This window comes from Motacilla alba, chromosome 10 (genome assembly GCF_015832195.1).
Source record: "Motacilla alba alba isolate MOTALB_02 chromosome 10, Motacilla_alba_V1.0_pri, whole genome shotgun sequence".
In the NCBI taxonomy this organism is placed as follows: domain Eukaryota; kingdom Metazoa; phylum Chordata; class Aves; order Passeriformes; family Motacillidae; genus Motacilla; species Motacilla alba.
This window is the reverse complement of record NC_052025.1, coordinates 13,952,415-13,970,951: the sequence shown is the minus strand read 5'-3', so window position 1 is coordinate 13,970,951 and position 18,537 is coordinate 13,952,415. Positions and strand designations below refer to the sequence as shown.

Below are 18,537 nucleotides of genomic sequence, written 5' to 3'. Positions count from 1 at the left end.
GGAGGAGGGAGGTGAAGTGGATACATCAAGCCATGGGGCTCCCCTTCCCCAACAAATTTTGGAGGAAATACATGGAGAACTGGATTCACATAATGAGCTGAAGAAGAAACACTTATGATAATGAAGTTGCAAAGCAGTTTGTTTCCTGTGGCTCTCCCTGGCTCTCTGTTTGTTTCCCCACTTCCACAAGGATAAGCCTGAATTCACAAGGTTTTACCTTCTACCTGAGAGCCCAAGTCTGTACGAATGCCAGCACTGTCCCACCAGCAGCCTGCAGGGACACGTCCTGGAATAATCAACACTTGCCTTGTGTGGAGAAAGGTGGAGGAATGAACCTTTGTGGCCACTCTTAATTGAAGCTGGTCTCTGAGGCAAGTTTTCATTAGAAATGAGTCAAAACCCTCATGATTTCACTGAGCCTGTCTCCAGAACAAGGCAGATGCACACAGAAGCTTGCTGGGACAAACCAAGGGCTCGCCAAATGCTGCCCAAAGGACAAAAGGGTGCAGATGTTCAGATGAACACTCAGGCATCAGTAATAAGCTCTGCCTGCTTGAAACACTGACAAATGTGCACCTGGTCACAGCCTCTTTGACTTTTGGGAGAAAAATGCAACAACTGAATAGATGACAACATTTTTTCCCTTCTGTCCCAGATATTACTGCTTTGGGTTTTCCCATGGTGGCACGGGGGCTGTGTGACCTGTACTGTCCCCTCCCCTCTGCCACCGATGTGGACATCTCCTTGAGAGACTCTTCCCTGGCTTTGCAACGTGTAAGCTGGAAAAAAATTGTCTCACTCCCCAAGAGGGGTTTGTGAGGCTTGATGGATTAATATTTGCTGCATTTTGCACGTGTCAAGAGCTATTGATGGGCGCACCAGGGAATGTACCAGGCACATCCACAGCTGGAAGGATGAGCTGCCACAGCTTGAACAAGAGAGGCAGCCTGGGGTTTGTTAGCAATTGTGTCATGTTCATAGCAACCACCACAGGTCTGAGCAGGGGGGGCCTGGAACATACCAGCGCTGGTGGGTCACATTATTGATGTGTTCATATGAAAATGGCATTGATGATTATTATTCCAACAGCTGTTCTTTAATTTAGTTTCATTTGGAAACATGATTGAGAAAATCCTCCCCTTTCTGATTTTGTTCCCTTGCCCTAAAAATTTACAAGCTCATTGGCCTTTTTCAAAATGAGTTTTACAGAGAAGCAGAAATCCCAAAGATAATGTAGTTACTAGGGTTTTAGGAAAAATAGGTGTCTGGGTATAAGTGAGACACATGTGATGTATCACTGGTGAGGAAAGGGTTTTCCTAGTGCACTCTGGAGGCTCTGTGGACCAGGAAAGTGTGGAAAGGATTGCCCCAAGCGCTTCAGTTGGAAAGCTTGTGCTCTCAGCCACAGCTGGTCAGCTGTGAAACTGCATTCAGTAAGAAGCCTAGCTTCAGTAACTCTATTGCTTCCAGAAATAGCTTTTGCCCAGGATGATTTCCACAGGGTCTGCGCTTTGACAAGAAGGTTCCTCTGAAATTGTACCAAACCATCTTCTTCAGCAGGTCTGCAGAGGCTCCTCCAGGGAGGCAGAGTAGGAGAAAAAACTCTAGGATGGGGAGAAGAAGCAGAAGCTGGAACCAGAGACAGGATCTGTGGGCATAATATGGCTCCTGTAGCAGTGTGTGTTTGCACTGGGTTCTTGGATGTGGGAAACTGGGCCAGTTTTCTGAACTGCTTCCTTCCTGGAGTGTTTGCAAAAAGCCACTGCTCTGCACATCCACAGGGCTGAGAGTGTAAATACGTGTTTCTGAGGAAAGTTACAAGGACCTAATCTCGTGAGAGATCCTCTTGGGTGCTTCCAGAGCCAAGTCTCAGGGAACCCTGCCTGCTTTCAATCAGTCAAAGCAAAATGTAGACAAATGCTGTCCCTTAGTCTTACAGCTTCTCTGTACAGCTTCTCTCTGAGAAGTCTTCCTTCCCCACGGTATAAATTTCCCTGCACTTTAAATTTTGCTGTGTTCTGTATTTCTATAGAGAACTGTTTATCACTCAGGATGGAGAGGATTTTAATGATGAAGTATGGCAAAAAAGGGGCCATCCTCAGTTCCAGCTGTGTTCCTCATGATGACAGCTCCTTCCAAGGCCTCCATAGCCCTGATAAATTTATTAGGTCACAAACCATTATTCAAATTAAGTCTTAGGCAAATCTAAGTGTATGTACTGAGACTCCTTCAGATTGGGAGAGTTCAGCTCCAGATTTAGGCAGTTTTGATGGACCCAGGGGAAGCAGGACAGGGATTCTCCCACCATCACTGTTTTTGTCATTGCTTCCTCCTGAGACAGATGACTGATACTCATCACACCTCAATGCAAAACAAGAAGGAGGATGTGCTACTACAAAAACTGCAGTGGGGAGCCCTTTTTGGAGTTAATTTTCTAAGTCCTAATATGGTACCACCTAGACCAGCCCAAATTTTCATGTTCTACTTCACTTGCAGGACTCATTAATGTGCTACCATGGGATTATTTGGGTTGAATTCTTTCTTTTTCTTTGTTTCTTACCCTTTCAGAGCCACCTTTTTTTCTGGCACCTTTGCATACTGTGTGTGGCAGAGACGCTAAATGTGAGACAAACAGAAAAGACAGATATAACACAATTTGTTCTGCTAGTTGGAAAGTTTTGTCTACTGCTGCATCTGGCTGATATAAAGTCCATTTCCTTAAACATTCAAAAAACCAGATTCTTCCTCTTCCTGCATGTGTCTGTGTTCAGTTTTGCAATGAGAGTGCTGGGTACTTTTAAATTAGAACAGAGACATTTTTAACAGAAAAAAATATGATGACATAAGTGGCAAAGAAAGCCTGTCAAGGTAGGAAAAAAATGTTTTCTTTTTATAAGCAATAGAAAAGCTTGATGTAGTTAAGTCTGTGGGAAAAGATGTTTTGTCCAGCAGAAACATTTACTGAGCATCAGGATAAAGAGGGCTTTGCCTTGTACTGCTCTCCAGGGATCTGCCAAAGAGGATTAAAGCATCAAAGCTCTTAATTTAAGTATTTTTCTATAGTTTCATCCTCCTCTTTTGCTTCTTTAGTACATCTTTACTGTTACCATTCAACAGGGGGGTGGCATTATGGGCTATTTGGCCGGGGGTGGGACAGGGAGCCTCATGCTGTGAGGGCTCTGTCACCAGCCAGAAGAGCAGCAGCCCAGCAAATCTGACAGGCTCAGGGGTGTAGCAGGTGTCTCCTCTGCCAGGGCACTGGGTGCAATCAGTAGCTCCATGGGTAGATCTGACTGGAACACACTTGCAGCATTCAGGAAAAGGGCAGAGATTTTCCACCTGCTGTATCTGAGGCATTGAAGGGCACAGCAAGATGTTCCGTGGGGGAAAAAGTGGGAACATCTCACAGCAGTCAAGAGATTAAATACACCTTTCTCAAGGTGAGCTGTGTGTGTGTGTGTTTAAGATATGACAGTCTTTTCACAGAGCCATAAAAATCATAGAATTGCAAGGGACCTTAAAGGTCACCCCATCCCACCCCCTGCCATGAGCAGGGACACTTCCCACTATCCCGGGGTGCTCAAAGCCCTTTCTGACCTGGCCTTGAACACTTCCAGCAATGGGGCAGCCACAGTTTCTCTGGCAAATTGTGCTAGTGTCTCAGCACCCTCACAGGGAAGAATGTCTTCCTTATACACAACCTAACCCCACCCTTTTTCAGTTTAAAGCCATTACCTGATGTCCTACCCCTGTCAAAATCCCCTCCCCAGGCCATGCCACTGGGCAGTGACAAAATGGAAAGCATCTTGGATGGGGATGTTCCCAGAGGAACAAAGCCCTGACCAAGCCTGCCTGTTCCCCTCTCTGCTCCTGGTGCTCTGCACACTCCCAGCCTCCCATTAAACCAGTAACTCCAGCAGTTTCCAGTGGTCTGCTCTTGACCCAGAAGATGTTATCTTCACATCCAGTGGCTACAGGAGCCTTCAGTCGCTTCCAGCAGAATCTGAAAATCAATTTCACCATCATGAATTGTGTTTTCACTTTGATTTTAACCCTTTCTCTTGTGAAGAAGAGTAAATTATTTCCAGAGAGCAGGGGAAACATGACATTATTCAGAGGGGTAAACCTCTGCACAGTCATGCACAAATGGAACATCATCAGTCCTCTGCATTCAAATATATTAAATTTGTTTTGGCAATCACTTATGATAAGCATTGTGCTTGAATGAAAGAGAATGAAAATGAAGGGTTTGTTAGAGAGAAAAGCATCCAAATAGAAAAAGCAATATCCCTATATTAAAATAGATATATTTCTTGGCTACACATAATTTTGATAGGTGAAGTCAATCCTCTATTTAATATAAATGAAAAATGGACAGTTAACTGGGTATTTTACACAGTGATATTTCAATTGCATTTCATAAAATTCAGGCTGGCTTCAGAATGAATAATTTATCCAATTAGATTTTTTTTTCTTCCCATTTTAAATAGAACCTAGCCATTCTCTTAACTATCTCACTGGTTTAAAAATTGAAGTAATCCTTTTAGAAATCAGGTGTGCAATGTGAGTGCAAAAGTGGTGTCAATATTTTGAGAATGAGGAGGAAAATATCCTCAGGTTAATCACAGGTTTCCAAGCTGATTTTGGTATTTGGACTTCATTTAATGCTAATATAAAAAAAAAAAAAAAAAAAAAGAATGAGTTCTGCAGTTCTTTGGTATAGACTCTGGACAGGAAATGTGAAGCTTGGCTGTGGCTGGTCACTTTAGTCTGCTAAATCTGGTATTGATTCTGGTGCTGCTTTTGCAGTGTTTAAGACTTCTTTAAGTTAATTTTGATTCAGTCTGTAAATTACTTTCAAGTGTGATTCTGCAGGGTTCCGATGGATAAGCATGAATTCTGTTTTGGAGGTGATGGAGTAAGTAGAAAAGTGCTAATAACAAAGTAAAATGTTGTTTAAATATGTTATATCTCTTTGTATGGTTTTTCTACTTTAAATAAATATCAAACCAATAACACTAGGGTTGCAGATACCTGGCAGAGGACTTCTGTCTTCCTCTCATCAGTTTCCAGATTATCTCATCCAGAAAGATTTCTGACCTTATATAATTTCAATGCAATGCTCTATCTGAACAAAAATGCTTCTGGATGAAAGCTTACCAATTTTATAGCTGTACAACATCTCCATCAGGAAAACTTCAGGCTTTCACATGTAGGGAAAACATCGGTTTACTCACAGGAACAAGTTTCTGTGCTTAATGTATTGCTTAATGTCAGCTGATCCATGGTAGTGGTTTCTGCATATGCTCATAAAATGTGAAATAATTGGACTGAGTGCTCTTTTAATGTAGGTGAAACAATCCTGAATTACCTTCCCTTTGCCATGGGCTAAATGTATGTACACATATTTACAGGAGATGCCATCTCTAGCTTGTTTGTGTGTCTGAGCCCTGGAGCACAAGGAAAGGAAATTACTGGTCTGAGTGTGTGCAGCACCTGCAGAGAGCTCAGAGGTCCTGCCTTTGTGTTTATAATCCCTCTGTCCTCCCCACAAGACCATTGGCAATAGCAGAAAGCTGGAGATAGGAGTTTAATTTTCATTTTGTTTAAGGATCACACAATCCTGAGGGCACAGCGAAAAAAACAAATGCCATCGATATAAACTAACAAGCTAATCTTCAAACTGAGTTTGCATTGTAATATGAATGGGAGAATCTGAATGCTTTAATTCTAGCATTTAGCTCCCTGTAGGTTTCCTAATTCATTCAGCCTTTGTGTGTTGAGGTGGGGGACCTCCTATTCTTAGAAAGCAGCAACATTGGAAATTCAACAAACTCTGGATGAAATGGCTCGGGAATGGTGAATAATTGGAAGTCTCTATGATTTATAGCTTAAAATTTGGCTTCAAAGGGGTTTTGCTGTACACTATACATCAATGTAAACATCACTGTCACTGCTGGGGTCTTTCATGAGAGTCTTATTCTTTAATCACTCTTCTCAGTTGTCTCTTTTTTCAAATCAAATGTGAGCTCCAGAGGCTTCTGCGTACAATATTTTCTTTTACTGTCTCAGTACAACCAAGCTAAATACCCAAAATTTTAAGGAACTTATGGGATTTTTCCCCATCCCCAAGCATTGATGTTGGTGTCCCTTTTCTCTTGGGTTGGCGTATTTGCAGTGAAATTTTTGCAATTATTTCTGAAGTCCACACAGAGAGGAAGAACCAGACCACTGGTGAGTTAGAGAATCTGTTATATAATCCCACAATAGAGGCCAAAGTTTGTTTTAGGTAGGGGATCAGGGCATCCAGGCTGCCTGCAGCCACTGCCTGCTTACATCCATCAGCTCTCGCTGCCTTCTGAAAATCCACACAGCAGGAATTAATAGTTCCACACAGCTCTGCTGACAGGTACAATTGTCACAAGAAAGAGAATGTGAAGACAATGTGGAGAGCTTCTTTAAACAGCTTCCAATTAGCTCTGAAGTAGTTTTCTGTCACTGTAATAATTTGCAGAAGAGATATGTGTTGGCACTGCTCACAAACCCAGTACCCACCTTCCTCCCACCCAGCACATTTGGGGACACTGCCTGCATTGCCTCTCCCCCCACTTATTTGTGGCCTATTATCAGGTTTTATTGAATCCTGCACATGGAAAAGAACCCCCAAAGCTGTACTGTGTTTGGAAGGGGGAGGATACCGGAGTGAATTCTGTGGGAAGATGCCAGAAGCTTACCCAAAACGGCCAAAAATTCAGTGTTCTAATGGCTGAACACCAGATCTATATCTAAAATATGGTATTTCATGATGTGTGAGAGATTTATTTTTTAAATTGAAATAAAACATGTTTTTAAAAAAATTAAAACCTTTAAATGTGAATTTTCATAGGAAAGGAAATTTCTTGTCTTATTCTGCCTAGCTGTCTGTATAGTATCTTGTCCATCAATGAGTGGTCTTCCCCACACTCTCTCTGAAGGGACTGATGTGTCTCCATAGTTATGACAAAGGCATTTTAATCTGTTTCATTTTATAACCTGGTAGTGACATCCTGGGACCCTGCTGGCACACACAGAAACTGAGGAATGTCATGCTTGTGCCATTTGTTCACACATTGCTGGGATGAGTTGAGGAGGATTAGTCTTACCATTTGCATAAAGCACTTATCAATGAAGGTTCATCATGTGAAAATAGTCCTTGGCCAAGACTGGAGAATTTTATTCTTCATTTGACTGCTTCTTAGAAGATTAGGGGTTTATACTGACATCAGCAAAGGAAAGTGTGTGCACGTTGTCTAGCATGTCTTTGTGTGGCACTGAGTTCTGTAAGCATCTGCCTTGTGCCCAGAGACCCAGGTTCTTGTTACCACTCCAAAAACCCTTACTTATTCCTTCAATAGGGACGAATTAAAAAGAACCACCAGAATAAAGTCATTCTAGAGGTAAAAGACTGAAATTAGTGTCCCCAATTTGGAAAGACAAGAGTTAACCTTTGTCATCTTCATATCCAGTAATTATCTTAACTGACAGCCTTCTAACCATCCTGAGTGATGTCTCCCAGGACCAAAAATGCTATTCTGGTGTTGAGAAAGCAGAAAAAAATACCTGTTGTGGGACTAATTGACCTTTCCACATTAAAAATATTTTGCTGGAAAATCCTCACCTAACCCTTTACTCAACTTCTTTATCTGCTCCTTCTTGTTTACCAAGCCCTTTGATATCACTGGGCCGAAGCTAAAAGTGGACTCCGTGCCCTCCTAGGAATTCAAGCTACAACTACAACTGTACTACAGCGTGTCTTGTGCACCAGGCAGTGAACCAGGCTCCGAGTTGCTGTGCTTATAGACAGACACAGGTACATGTGGATCACTGTGGGGACCCTTGGAGCGAACTCTCCCCCAAACCACACCTTGAAGAGGTGGCTTTCCGCCCTGTGAAGCCACGAGATGCCCCCTCTGCGGTCACTCCCTGCGCCGCAGGGCACTGCCTGTGGCCACAGCAGCTGCCACTTGGGACAATCGTCGGGGTTGGAAGCCAAAAGCCCTGCCGAGCCTTGCTCCACCTGTCCCTCATGCCGGGTGTATCTTCCGTTCGTTGTCAGCGCTCGTTAAGACCGAGGGCATCTCTCCCGCTCGCTTTGCCTCCTCCGAGTCTCCGGTTTCACTGGAACGGAGTCAAACGGAGACGAGTCCACGCAGGGTCTGGAACGGATCAGCAGGTCAGCTGGGAATGCCTGTCAGGCAGCCAGCGCTGCTCCCTCCCTTCTCCCTGGCTTTCTTTGAGGTTTGTAGCTCTTCTGCTTTCTTGTTGCTATTGCCACCCTCCCCACACTCCCCCTACCACACACCAAGCACCCAGACCTTTCCTGGGCACTTTACTTAATCCCCGGGATTCTTTATATAGGAATTAATCTTCTCGTCACAGTGGGAGAGCTGGGAGGGAGGGGGTACATTTATCTCTCCTGCTGAGGTCTAGAGTTGCATTGCTGTGATTATTGGTGGTAGCAGTGTGCGTGTGTCTGGGGATCTGTGTTTAGTTCTTCGTTTCTTAAACGACGCAGGGGCAGCAGCAAGGCAAGTTGGCAGCTTGGCTTTCGAGCTGCTTTGTGTCTGCTGCTACAAGGAGGGAGTGTGAGTGGGGAGCAGCATGGCAGAACAAGAAGCCAGTGGCTTGCAAGTCCTTCTCTCCACCCTCCAGGTAAGAACAGCTTGAACTAACAAGAGAGGCGCTTGGGCTTGTTTTCCTCTTTATTTCCCCATCAGTGACCTGTTGGGCTGAGGCTGTTGGTGCGAGCTCCTGGCTGGCTTGGCTCTAAAAGCATCAGCGTGCGGGAGCCCTGACCTGCACCTCCCACCCTGAAAAGCCTTTTTGAATTGAAGTTTCACTGCTCAGCGATGAGTGCTGGCAATTACTGCTATGCATCAATCTCAGGGCCCGGCTGAGGGCAGAGGCTGCGCTGCCGAGCTCTCGCTGTGTTCAGCAGGGCAGCGGGAAGGTGTGAGCCATGGGCTGCTGTGAAATGAATGGGACCTGACAGCGCTGTCAGTCTGAGCTCAGCGTGTCCGAGGGCTGAGGGGCACGAGTAAACAGATCTGCCTGTGAGGAGCAAATTCCTCCCTGTCAAATTGTCTGCCCAAGACCCTCAAGCACTCCAGGGAAGTGACAAAAACTCTTGAGATTGGTGAGGTGCTGGTGTTGGGTGTGCTCCGTGACAGGTCCCACGGACCACAGGGAAGTGTCCCAGCGCAGGATCATACTTGGTGGACAAGTTTGGCCATGGGATGGAGGAGAGGCATCTCTGGCTCTGTTTTCCCACTGCAAGGATGTGTTCCTCCTGGCAGGAGAAGATGCCCAAGTTGTGGCATGAGCTACCCTGTGAAACTGGGAGGGAACCTGTGCTTTTATAAGCCCCATTTTGTCATGAGGGATGGGTGGGAACTGCTTTGCCAAGACGAGCTACTTGCATATAAAGCAGCTTTTAGACAGTCAGGGTGAAATGCCACTTGTGTGCACTCCTCAGGTGCCCTGAGCTCTCATGTGCAGCTGTGCTGACATGGCCCAGAGTCCTGTGGGGACAGGAGTTTCATGTCTGAGGCAGCAGCAGCATCCTCTGACTGCTGCATGTGCCATCAAAGCCTCACACATTGCAGACACAGAAAATGAGGGAGAGGCTGTGCAAAAAAGACTGACCCACCTGGGTCAGCCCAAGGATTCATGTCTCCCAGCCCTGTGTCTCAGGAGGTCTCTGTGACCAGCTACAAGCATGCAGAAGAGGTTATAAAACCTGATGATAGCAATTGGCTTTGAATCTATACTTGTGGGGGCTGATCAACCTTGACGTATTTATCCAAGCTTATGTAACTGTCGACAACTTCTACTTCTCATTTCAAACACTGGTTTGCCCTCTGTAGTCCCTCGTGTCAGTGAGTTCTGCAGGTAAACTGGAGTGCTGAAGAAAGTTATCCTGCTGTCCTTTTATGTTTTGGCAGTGTAACTTGTTTGCCCTATGATGCTACAGCTTATTTAATTCATATTTTGTAGTAGATCATGTTTGTGCTGTGTCCAGGCTAAAGTCTTCTCCCTCTTTGAATAATTGAGAGCTGAGTGCACATCATTTTTTCTTATGCTCTCTAACGTAACAGTCCTGGTGTTTGCATAATCTGGGGGCAGAAGGACAAGATCCAGACGTAAACTGGAACCTATAGTTTAAAATCACAAATGCAGTTCATTGACAAAGCTGCATGTAGGTCTAAACTAGAAATGGCATTGGTAAAACCACCAGGCAGCACAGCATTCAGACCCAGTGCCACAAAATCCCACCTTGGTACAAGACCCTTATTTCCAAAAATTCTATTTTCACTTGAAGGACATAAAAATCTTTCCTGCTGTATCCTCAATTTGATGCAGAAGCTTGAGTGCCGAAGGGCAGAAAGTAAGGGGTTGATGACAATTATTTGTTCTGATTCACCTCTTTCCTCTGCCTTCAGCCAAAAAATTACCAGCATAACTTTGTAATACCATTACCTATCTCTGCTAAAAAATCAGGTGATAAAAAAGACCTTTACTTGACACAGTTGGAAAGTATTGGCCTGGGAAATAATAACTTTGGTTGATGTTTGCCTTTGCTGATAATATCTCTCCACACTTTGTTATTTTTGCAACAGCTGTCCAAAACATGGTTGCTTTGTTTTTGTGACCTGCTGGACTGTCAGTGCTGGTTCATATTCTTTTATTGGGCATGAAGAACGTATCTGCTGCTTATAACAGGCTATTCTGCAGGGTATTATTGAGCATTATCCATTTCTGTTAGCACATAATATTGCTTTGAATGCAGAAAGCTTTCAGGTGAAGAATGAGGGAACATTCAGCCAGTCTTTATAAACTGAGAATAAAATCATCCTTTCTCCATCAGTCACTCACACGGGACTAAATTTCTACCTTCCTTCCAAGCACTGGCACAGATTTTTTATGCCCAGTTGGAGGAATGTCCAGACCTGAGACAGGGTCTGTCACCTTCTGCTGAGGGAGGGATCTCCCCATCTCTTCCTGGCATAGACACTTTCGCTCCTAGACTCACAGCCTGGCTTTGGTAAGGGCAGTATCAAACAGAACAAATCCAGAACACAGTGCACTTTGTAACTGAGCAGTCACGGAAAGAAACACATTTTTTAGTTCTTCAAAACTGTTCCCAGTGCTGTGAAGGAGCGTGATCCTCCAAAGACAGCTCAAACCCCTGGAAGTGCAACGTGCTGTGGATGTTCTGCAAAGTGACAAGGTGAATAGCAAAAACTCCTTTCAAAGTGCAGCTGCATTTTGTCACCAAAATGTCACTGCAGGGAAGACGTGACATTTCAGATCTCCAGGTAAAAAGTGCTTCACTGCTTACAATGTGCAGCTTTAAAAATGTGAAATTCAGATTTAAGAAAACCCTCTCCCCGTCTCACAGGTTTTGTGTCAGCTTGGCAGAGCCAAGCTCTGAGGATTTTACTGTCATTTCTCATTTTCTTTCTAACCCTGGTACCTTCTTCCTTGCTCTCTCTTCTTGACTCTCCCTCTCCAGTGTGATCCTACAGTTATCACCTCCCGTCCCTCTGGCCTGGATAGTGTCACCTGCTTGTGTTCCTACCTCTCACTGCATGACATCGAGCTCCTCAGCCCCCACCCTGCCCCACTGTGTCTTTCACACACAGACTATGCAGTTCCTCAGTCAAGGCTGGGCTGGTTGCCACTCTCACCCTGGCCCCTGGCCACAGCGTGCCAGAAGTAAGCACTCTCTGCATGTATGGCTTTTGACCAGGCAAAAAAGTCTGACATCCCATCTTACAGGCAGCCTCCTCAATACAAAATCCCAAGAGATTTGGGATTAGACCTCTTGGTTATTTTAAAGCTAGGAGGAGGTATCTGGGTGTTAGTTAAAAACAGCTGGTACTTGCTAAGAAGAGCAATAGAAAACTGAAGCCAACATCTTGCCTTGTGACCCTGAATCCCTTGAGACTGTAGAGTATTTTAGTTCCTCCTCCTCGTTGCCCTGGCCTTCTTCTCACCCCACCCTCTGATCATTTAGACAAATAAGAAACATTTTAATTCTTCCCTTTCCTTCTCCCTGCTTTCCTCCTCGCTGCCCATGCCATCTTATTCCATGGCAGGATACATCGTGTTGCCTGAGGAGTCCCAGATTTCCTGTTGGCTCTCAGTGTGGTTTTCACATGCTTCCCAAAGCCACAGTCCCCGTTCACATATTCTGCAAAGCTGGCAGCCCCTGGGGCCGTTGGCAGATCTTTGGCTCAAACTCTGTCTTGCTGTGTTGGACTTCACAGGTTCCCAAATGCTACGGTTTGACAGGGAAAAGATGCAAATCATATGTATCAGTGGTGGATGTTGGTTTTGCAGAAGGTTTTATCTGTGAGTGGCTGCAGTGTCCAGCAGAACAGACACAGGGTCTGCTGTTTGCTAACTTGGAGCTCTCAGCTCTTTGTGCTGCCCCTTCCGAGCTGTCGTGCTGGCTGGCTGACAAGGCAGAGCTATTGTTATCCTAAGGACAAGTGGGAAGGTATCTGTGCTGCTCCACTGACAATGAATAGAAATGCATTTTGCAAAATGCTTTTGTCTGCTCTGCATCCTTGCACTTACTCTGTCAGCAGAACTGCTGAGGTTCCTGGCTTTGAGAGAAATAGATGCAAAAAATCCCAGGAACTGCTCAGGTAGCAGAATGGCCTCTCATTTGGGGATGGAGGAGCTCGAAGTTTGGATTGGTGTTTTTGGGAGGCAGCCTGGCAGGCTGGGTTTAGTGGAATAGCCTTAGAGGGAACAAAAATCAACTCAAAACCAGATGGCCATTTTTATGTGGTTCATTAACTGAGTTTTACTGTGATTGTTGTACTTAAAGTTAGCAGCAGTGGACTTATTTCTGCTATTCCTTATAAAAACTGTTTTAGCTTTGGAACAACAGAAGAAGTGCAGTTAGGACAGGGAAACATTTGGCTTGAAGGGTTCAAGGAGAAATCGTGGGTGCAACTTTTTCATGTCTCTACTGCCAATGCCACTTGGGCTGCATGAGCCTGGCTTTGGATTTAACCACGGAAGAAAAGGCATAATCCTCCATAAACAATCCTATAGAGATAGTGCAGATCCTGACCTCAGCTTTCAGGGCTGCTGCTTTTCCTTCCCACTGTCATCTCCTCCATGTCCAAGGAGAACCTGAAGGTAACTCAGAGCTTTTCCCTACAACCCTTGGCTCACCACCATGGGGCACTGCTAAGCAATAAAGAAAGGAAGCTAACACCCATACATTAATCCCAAATTCCTGCCAGGCCACAGAAGAAACATTGAGGTTTTTCACTCCTGTGAACCAGCACAGAGCACTAAAAGCCCTCAGAGGAAGCTGTGACAGGTCTTGGACTCTGCTGAAATCCTTCCACCGACTGAGCTGGGACCAAAATTGCTCTCTGTCCCTGGGCTGGCCACAGCTGTTTCTCTGAGCACACTGCCAGCTCCTCTGCAAATGCCTCCAGATGGGCTATCCAGAATTTTCTGTGGCTGAATTAATGAGAAATGAGGACCTCGGGGTGCAAAATATACCCAGAGAGAGACTGGAGCAGCAGTAGTGAGGGCTGAGCTGAGCACAAGAGAGTGTCACAGTCTGAGCATCAGCAGAACTTTCTGTGTCAGAGGAGAAAAGTGGAGTTCTGTTCATCTGCTTGTTCTGTCCCTCGTCCTTGTGTAGGATGGTTTGTGCTTTGAGCCTGTGTCATGAATGGTTGAGAAGAGCCCTTTCTCCCTTCCTGCAGCCATGAAAATGTGACAGGATGGCCATGTTGCTGGATCAGTTGGGTGCCAGCCTGGAAAAATGGTTTATAAACCTCTGCTTCTGAGTTAATCATGTGTAACATGGCAAATAATCCCACCATGCCTCACAACAGTGGTTGAGAAACCAGGTGATGAACACTGGGGGGTAAAAAAAACCCCTGAAGATCTGGTACCAACACAGTTAAAAAAAAAAAAAAAAGAAAGAAAATTGAGATGCAAATTAATAATTTGTTTTCATACAGGGTTTGGATCCTGCACAATAAATAATGCACAGAACCACATGCTAAATGATGAGGACGAAATGCTGCATGGGGTGATTTTCCAGGCAACAGGCACTGCTCATCCTGAAGCAGAGGTTTTGTGAAATAAAACAAGTTGTCATGTGGAAATTAAAAAATGCAGTTACTCCAGGGGACCAAATGAAATATCAGGAATGCTTTAAAACTGGTGCTTTTTAGCCATTGAGGGGCTGACTTTATGCTTATGGCCAAGCTGTTTAACTTAGACTATTTGGATGTAATATAATGGTACATTATGCCATGTCATGCAACTCAATATTGTGTATTTTGGTACTGCATTGTAGACACAAAAAAAATTAATAGAATAAACCACATTATGGAAGGAGGTATATGGATTTGTTTAAACTACTTATCTTTCACAAACAGTATGCAAATATATTTAAAAAACATCTGTTTATCTATCTCTAAGTTGAGGATAATTATTGGTAGCTATCTAGCCTCCCTAGCTGTTTTGCATGCCTACAGATGTGTTTATACATTACATCAATATTTTTTATGACAATGGAAAATTTCCACCCTCTCTTTTTCTCAGGTTTCAATAATTTCCCTCTTTGAAATAGAAGAAGAGATGTTTTCATACAGAGAGGTGTTTGCCTGAATAGGTCTTGCTAGTGTTCCTTTGTGTAGCATAATCTTATTTTCAGTATATTATGCTGCATTTGTTGTGATGGCTCAGACACATTTTTCTGTCCGATGCATTGGTCCAGTCCTCTTGGTTTTATCTATAATAGGGAAAAAATGTCTGTAGTAGAAAATGTGTTCATGGGCATTTTGAATTAAAGTTTATTATATTGTGTTCAGCAAAGCAGACACAAAAAGTTGCTTGTATTGAAAAGCATATGGGCTGATAATGGTCGGCTCCAGCAGTGTCTGCTGGCACTAGCAGAGATCTTACTGATGTGTGTTAACTGAGAGAAAATAATTTCATACACATACTGGGAGTTTAAGAGATGGGGAAGGATTGCTTGGTCTGGGATAGCAGGGTTGGAAATTGCTCCTGGAGTTGTTGTTATCATGGACACGCTGCCTCTGTGTGATCACTCCTGTTTGTGCCAGGATAGATGACACAACTCGTACCATCATTACTCTTGCAGTGAAATCTGGGGGGATTTAAGCCTCTGGAAGTGCAGGTGAAAGCCCCTCCTTCCTCAGGGCTCCCAGGGCAGTCAGTGGGAATGCAGAATAAGCCAGTGTGTGCTGGCAGCTGCTCATGAACTGGCTGTGATGCTGGGCAGAGATGTCCCTTTCCTGTGTCTGGATTGGTGTGTGCACACCTGAGACCCTCAGGCTCTGAGGGTGCCCAAATCCACGCACACCCCACGTGCCCACACGTGCCACTGGGCCCTGCCTGACTCCGGTCTCCTGACTGTGCTGTTCTCACCAGACCAGGACAGAGAATAATTCCCTCCTGCCTTCCCCTGTTCTTTTAATAAGCTCTTGTCTCACAGACAGTCTATTTGCACCTGTTTGCCCACAGGGCCCAATGGGCCCGAGGACAGAGGCGCCGATCCACCGGCCGGGAATCTCCGCAGGGAAGGATGGGGAGCTGTGAGTCCTGGGCAAAGCAGGCTGATTTCAGTCCCCAGGGAACTGGGAGGTCAGAATGCTTCTGGGAATTGGTGAGAAAGGAACTGGGAGGTCAGAATGCTCCTGGGAATTAGTGAGACATTCTGTGTGAGGGAGTAACAACCTTCTCCAAGGAGACCACGAGCAGCAGCTCACCAGCCAGCCCTGGACAAAAGCAGGTTTGCTGCAGGAGGTGAGGAGGGAGTGTGAGGGGTAAGCAGTGTGGTAGGTTCTTGAACAAATGCATTGACCAGCCAAGCTGACACTGGTGCCTGTCATTCTGCAAGCTTTGTGTGCCATAGAGAGCAATACTGTGCTGCTGCTTCAGAAGAGATGGTTCATTTCAGAAAATACAGCTTAATTTAAGATGGCTAAGAAGCAAGAACATGAATCCAAATAAAGCAAATATTTGTAGACATTTTCTATTATTAAAAATCTGGGTTTGTTCCCCTGATTGTTCCATTTTATGAGAACTTGACCTAAATATAATCTAGGTGGATTCTTTGGGTGGAGATTCAAATCTCCAAGAACTGGATAAACTTTTTGCTTTTCATACAGGCAAAACAATATATCTTTGAACAGTTTAGGGAAGGAAAGTCTAATGTGATGAAGATCATCTCTTAAAAAATGGGAAACTTGGTCATTCTCCTCCAGAGGCTGATGGAGACAGAGCCCATTCATATCCATGACTTAGTATTTCCTTTTGATCTGGATGCTGTTATGGCTTTCGTTCTACTGAGTAGGGACCAAACATCATACAGAAATCAAGGTCTCGGAAATCAAGAATTTGTCATTGATTTCATAAGATGTCTTCTAGAGAGGACAAAGATAACATAGTAGAGATTCTTCTGCCTGCAGGCACTACTAAGCTACAAAAAAAGAGAATTTGTGTTTTAGACCAACTATTGATTAATAAAATAACATTTGCTTGATAAGAAATTACACAGACAAAGCTGAATCTCCTTTCCTTTGGGGGTTTAGAGAACAAGGATGGGTTTTCTTCTCATGGTCTCTTCTCGTGGAAGAACACAGCCTTATTTTCAAAAGGTAGTGTAGGTTGAAGTGGAATTAATGAGACCTGCAAAGCTTTCATGATGATTCTTATTAGAAAATTGAGTAATTCTGACACAGAATTCCTGTGGGAGAAATCACTACTCTACCAAAGAAATCTTGGCTTTTTTCCCCCCTGCCTTTCAACAAGGGAAGCTTTGAAACCAAAACATATGGGTTTTTTTCTGACATGGAAACACCACAGCATTGTGTTTTACTGCAATCAACTTCTGAGAAGCCTTTTATGCACATTAATTTTTGGTTTAATTTACAGGCAAAGGCTTTCCCACTGGGTTTAATGGGAATTTGATCCCTGTAGTAAACTGAGACAGACTCTTCTCCCTATGGCCCATCAGCTCAGTGCACTCTCTGGTACCTTTTCCTTTCCTTTCAAAGGAGGGAATGATGCTGTATTTATGGATCAAGCAGGAGTGCTGGGCTTTATTTCAGAACTATTACAAACCCCATCAAACTCATTCAATGTCTGTGCCTTCTGCTTTCTTCATTTGGACAGTAGATGGAGATAAGGTTCATCTGTCAAGTTAGGGCAAAGGGAATCTTGGCTCACATTGTTTCCCAAATCAAAGGGTGGAACAACTCACAGCCTGAGCAGATGACACTCATGCAGCCTGGGTGAAATCAGTGCAGTGCCTGTTGTCCTCTGCCATCTTCAGTGGTTTTTATGGGATTCCTGATGAAAGGCCAAAGCAGCAGATTTACAGTGAGGATAAAGCTGCCCCTCCATTTCATTCAGGATTAACCTGGCAAGCAGAAGATTGACAGGGAGAGAGATATCCTCCCATAAGCAGTTTACTTGGCATGGTGAATGCCCACCTGTCTCACTTCAAAGGAGGGGAGGAGGGAGAATGGACCACCTGACCTTTCCCTATGATTAAAATGCTGATCTGATGAAGTCAGAGGAACAAACTGAACTGCCTCTTTCAACCCTCAATTCTTCCAGGAATAAACCAGCACCATCCATATGGAGAGAGTTTCTGGAGAGGCTAGGGGGAAGCAGCATTACTGACCTTCTCTTTGGGACAATCTTCTGCAATTTGAACAGCCTCCGGCTCCATATTGAAGTTCTACAAGTGAGGGAGAAAGCTGGAGGTGACAAAGGAGAAGGAGAATGTGTGCCTGGCTCTGTTTTCTTTGACAATTTCTCTTCCAATATGGCTAAGGTCATTTGATCTCCCCACGATGCACAGGGACTTCAAGGGGACAGCTGGATGCAGAGATGCATTAAAATGACTTCTCTTTGAGATGAAAACTATGATTATTAACAGCTTGGTTCAAAAGCTCTCGCAGCAGCAGCTGTACCTCACTGACTGAAAACTCTGGAGGGTTTGTCTGAAAGGTCTGCATGGCTGGGTGATCAAACAGTTGGAAACCTCCCTAGCTGAGAGTCCCCTGCTATGTCCTACAAAGCCTGTGAGCACTATTACACCAACAGGGCTCCTTGGGAACATGCTTAAATGAAACAGGACACAACAACTACTTTTTGGTGATCTCTCCCTGCTGGCACTGGATGCAGACATCAGAGGTAGATTCTGACATAGATCAAATCTCCTACTGGGTGTCCACTGAAGAATTCACCTTTCTCTGAGAGATCAGCCCACTGTGCCATGGCATGTTCAGCCCATTCCCATGTGAGAGAAGCTCAGAAGGGACAGCCTAAGGGGCTTGGTTGGGTGAATTCCACAAGGGATCCTAGCGGAATGTGTGGAGCTGTGTATTTTTAAATATAACTCCTGTCCCTTTTCCTGAAGCAGAAACACAGTCATGGGCTCATTCATGGAGCTAATAAAATGCCTTTTAGCTT

General features: G+C 44.5%; 1 protein-coding gene across 6 annotated transcripts in view; it reads left to right on the top strand.

Moving 5' to 3' along the window:
- Positions 1-8,144: 8,144 nt before the first annotated feature.
- AGBL1 (ATP/GTP binding protein like 1) overlaps positions 8,145-18,537 on the top strand; it is a 331,916-nt gene continuing 321,523 nt past the window's right edge. For all 6 annotated transcript variants that reach the window (XM_038146649.1, XM_038146651.1, XM_038146650.1 and 3 more), the window contains exon 1: positions 8,145-8,277. In XM_038146649.1, the coding sequence (XP_038002577.1) occupies positions 8,224-8,277 (54 nt within the window). In that variant the 5' untranslated portion in view covers positions 8,145-8,223. The remainder of the gene's footprint in view (positions 8,278-18,537) is intronic.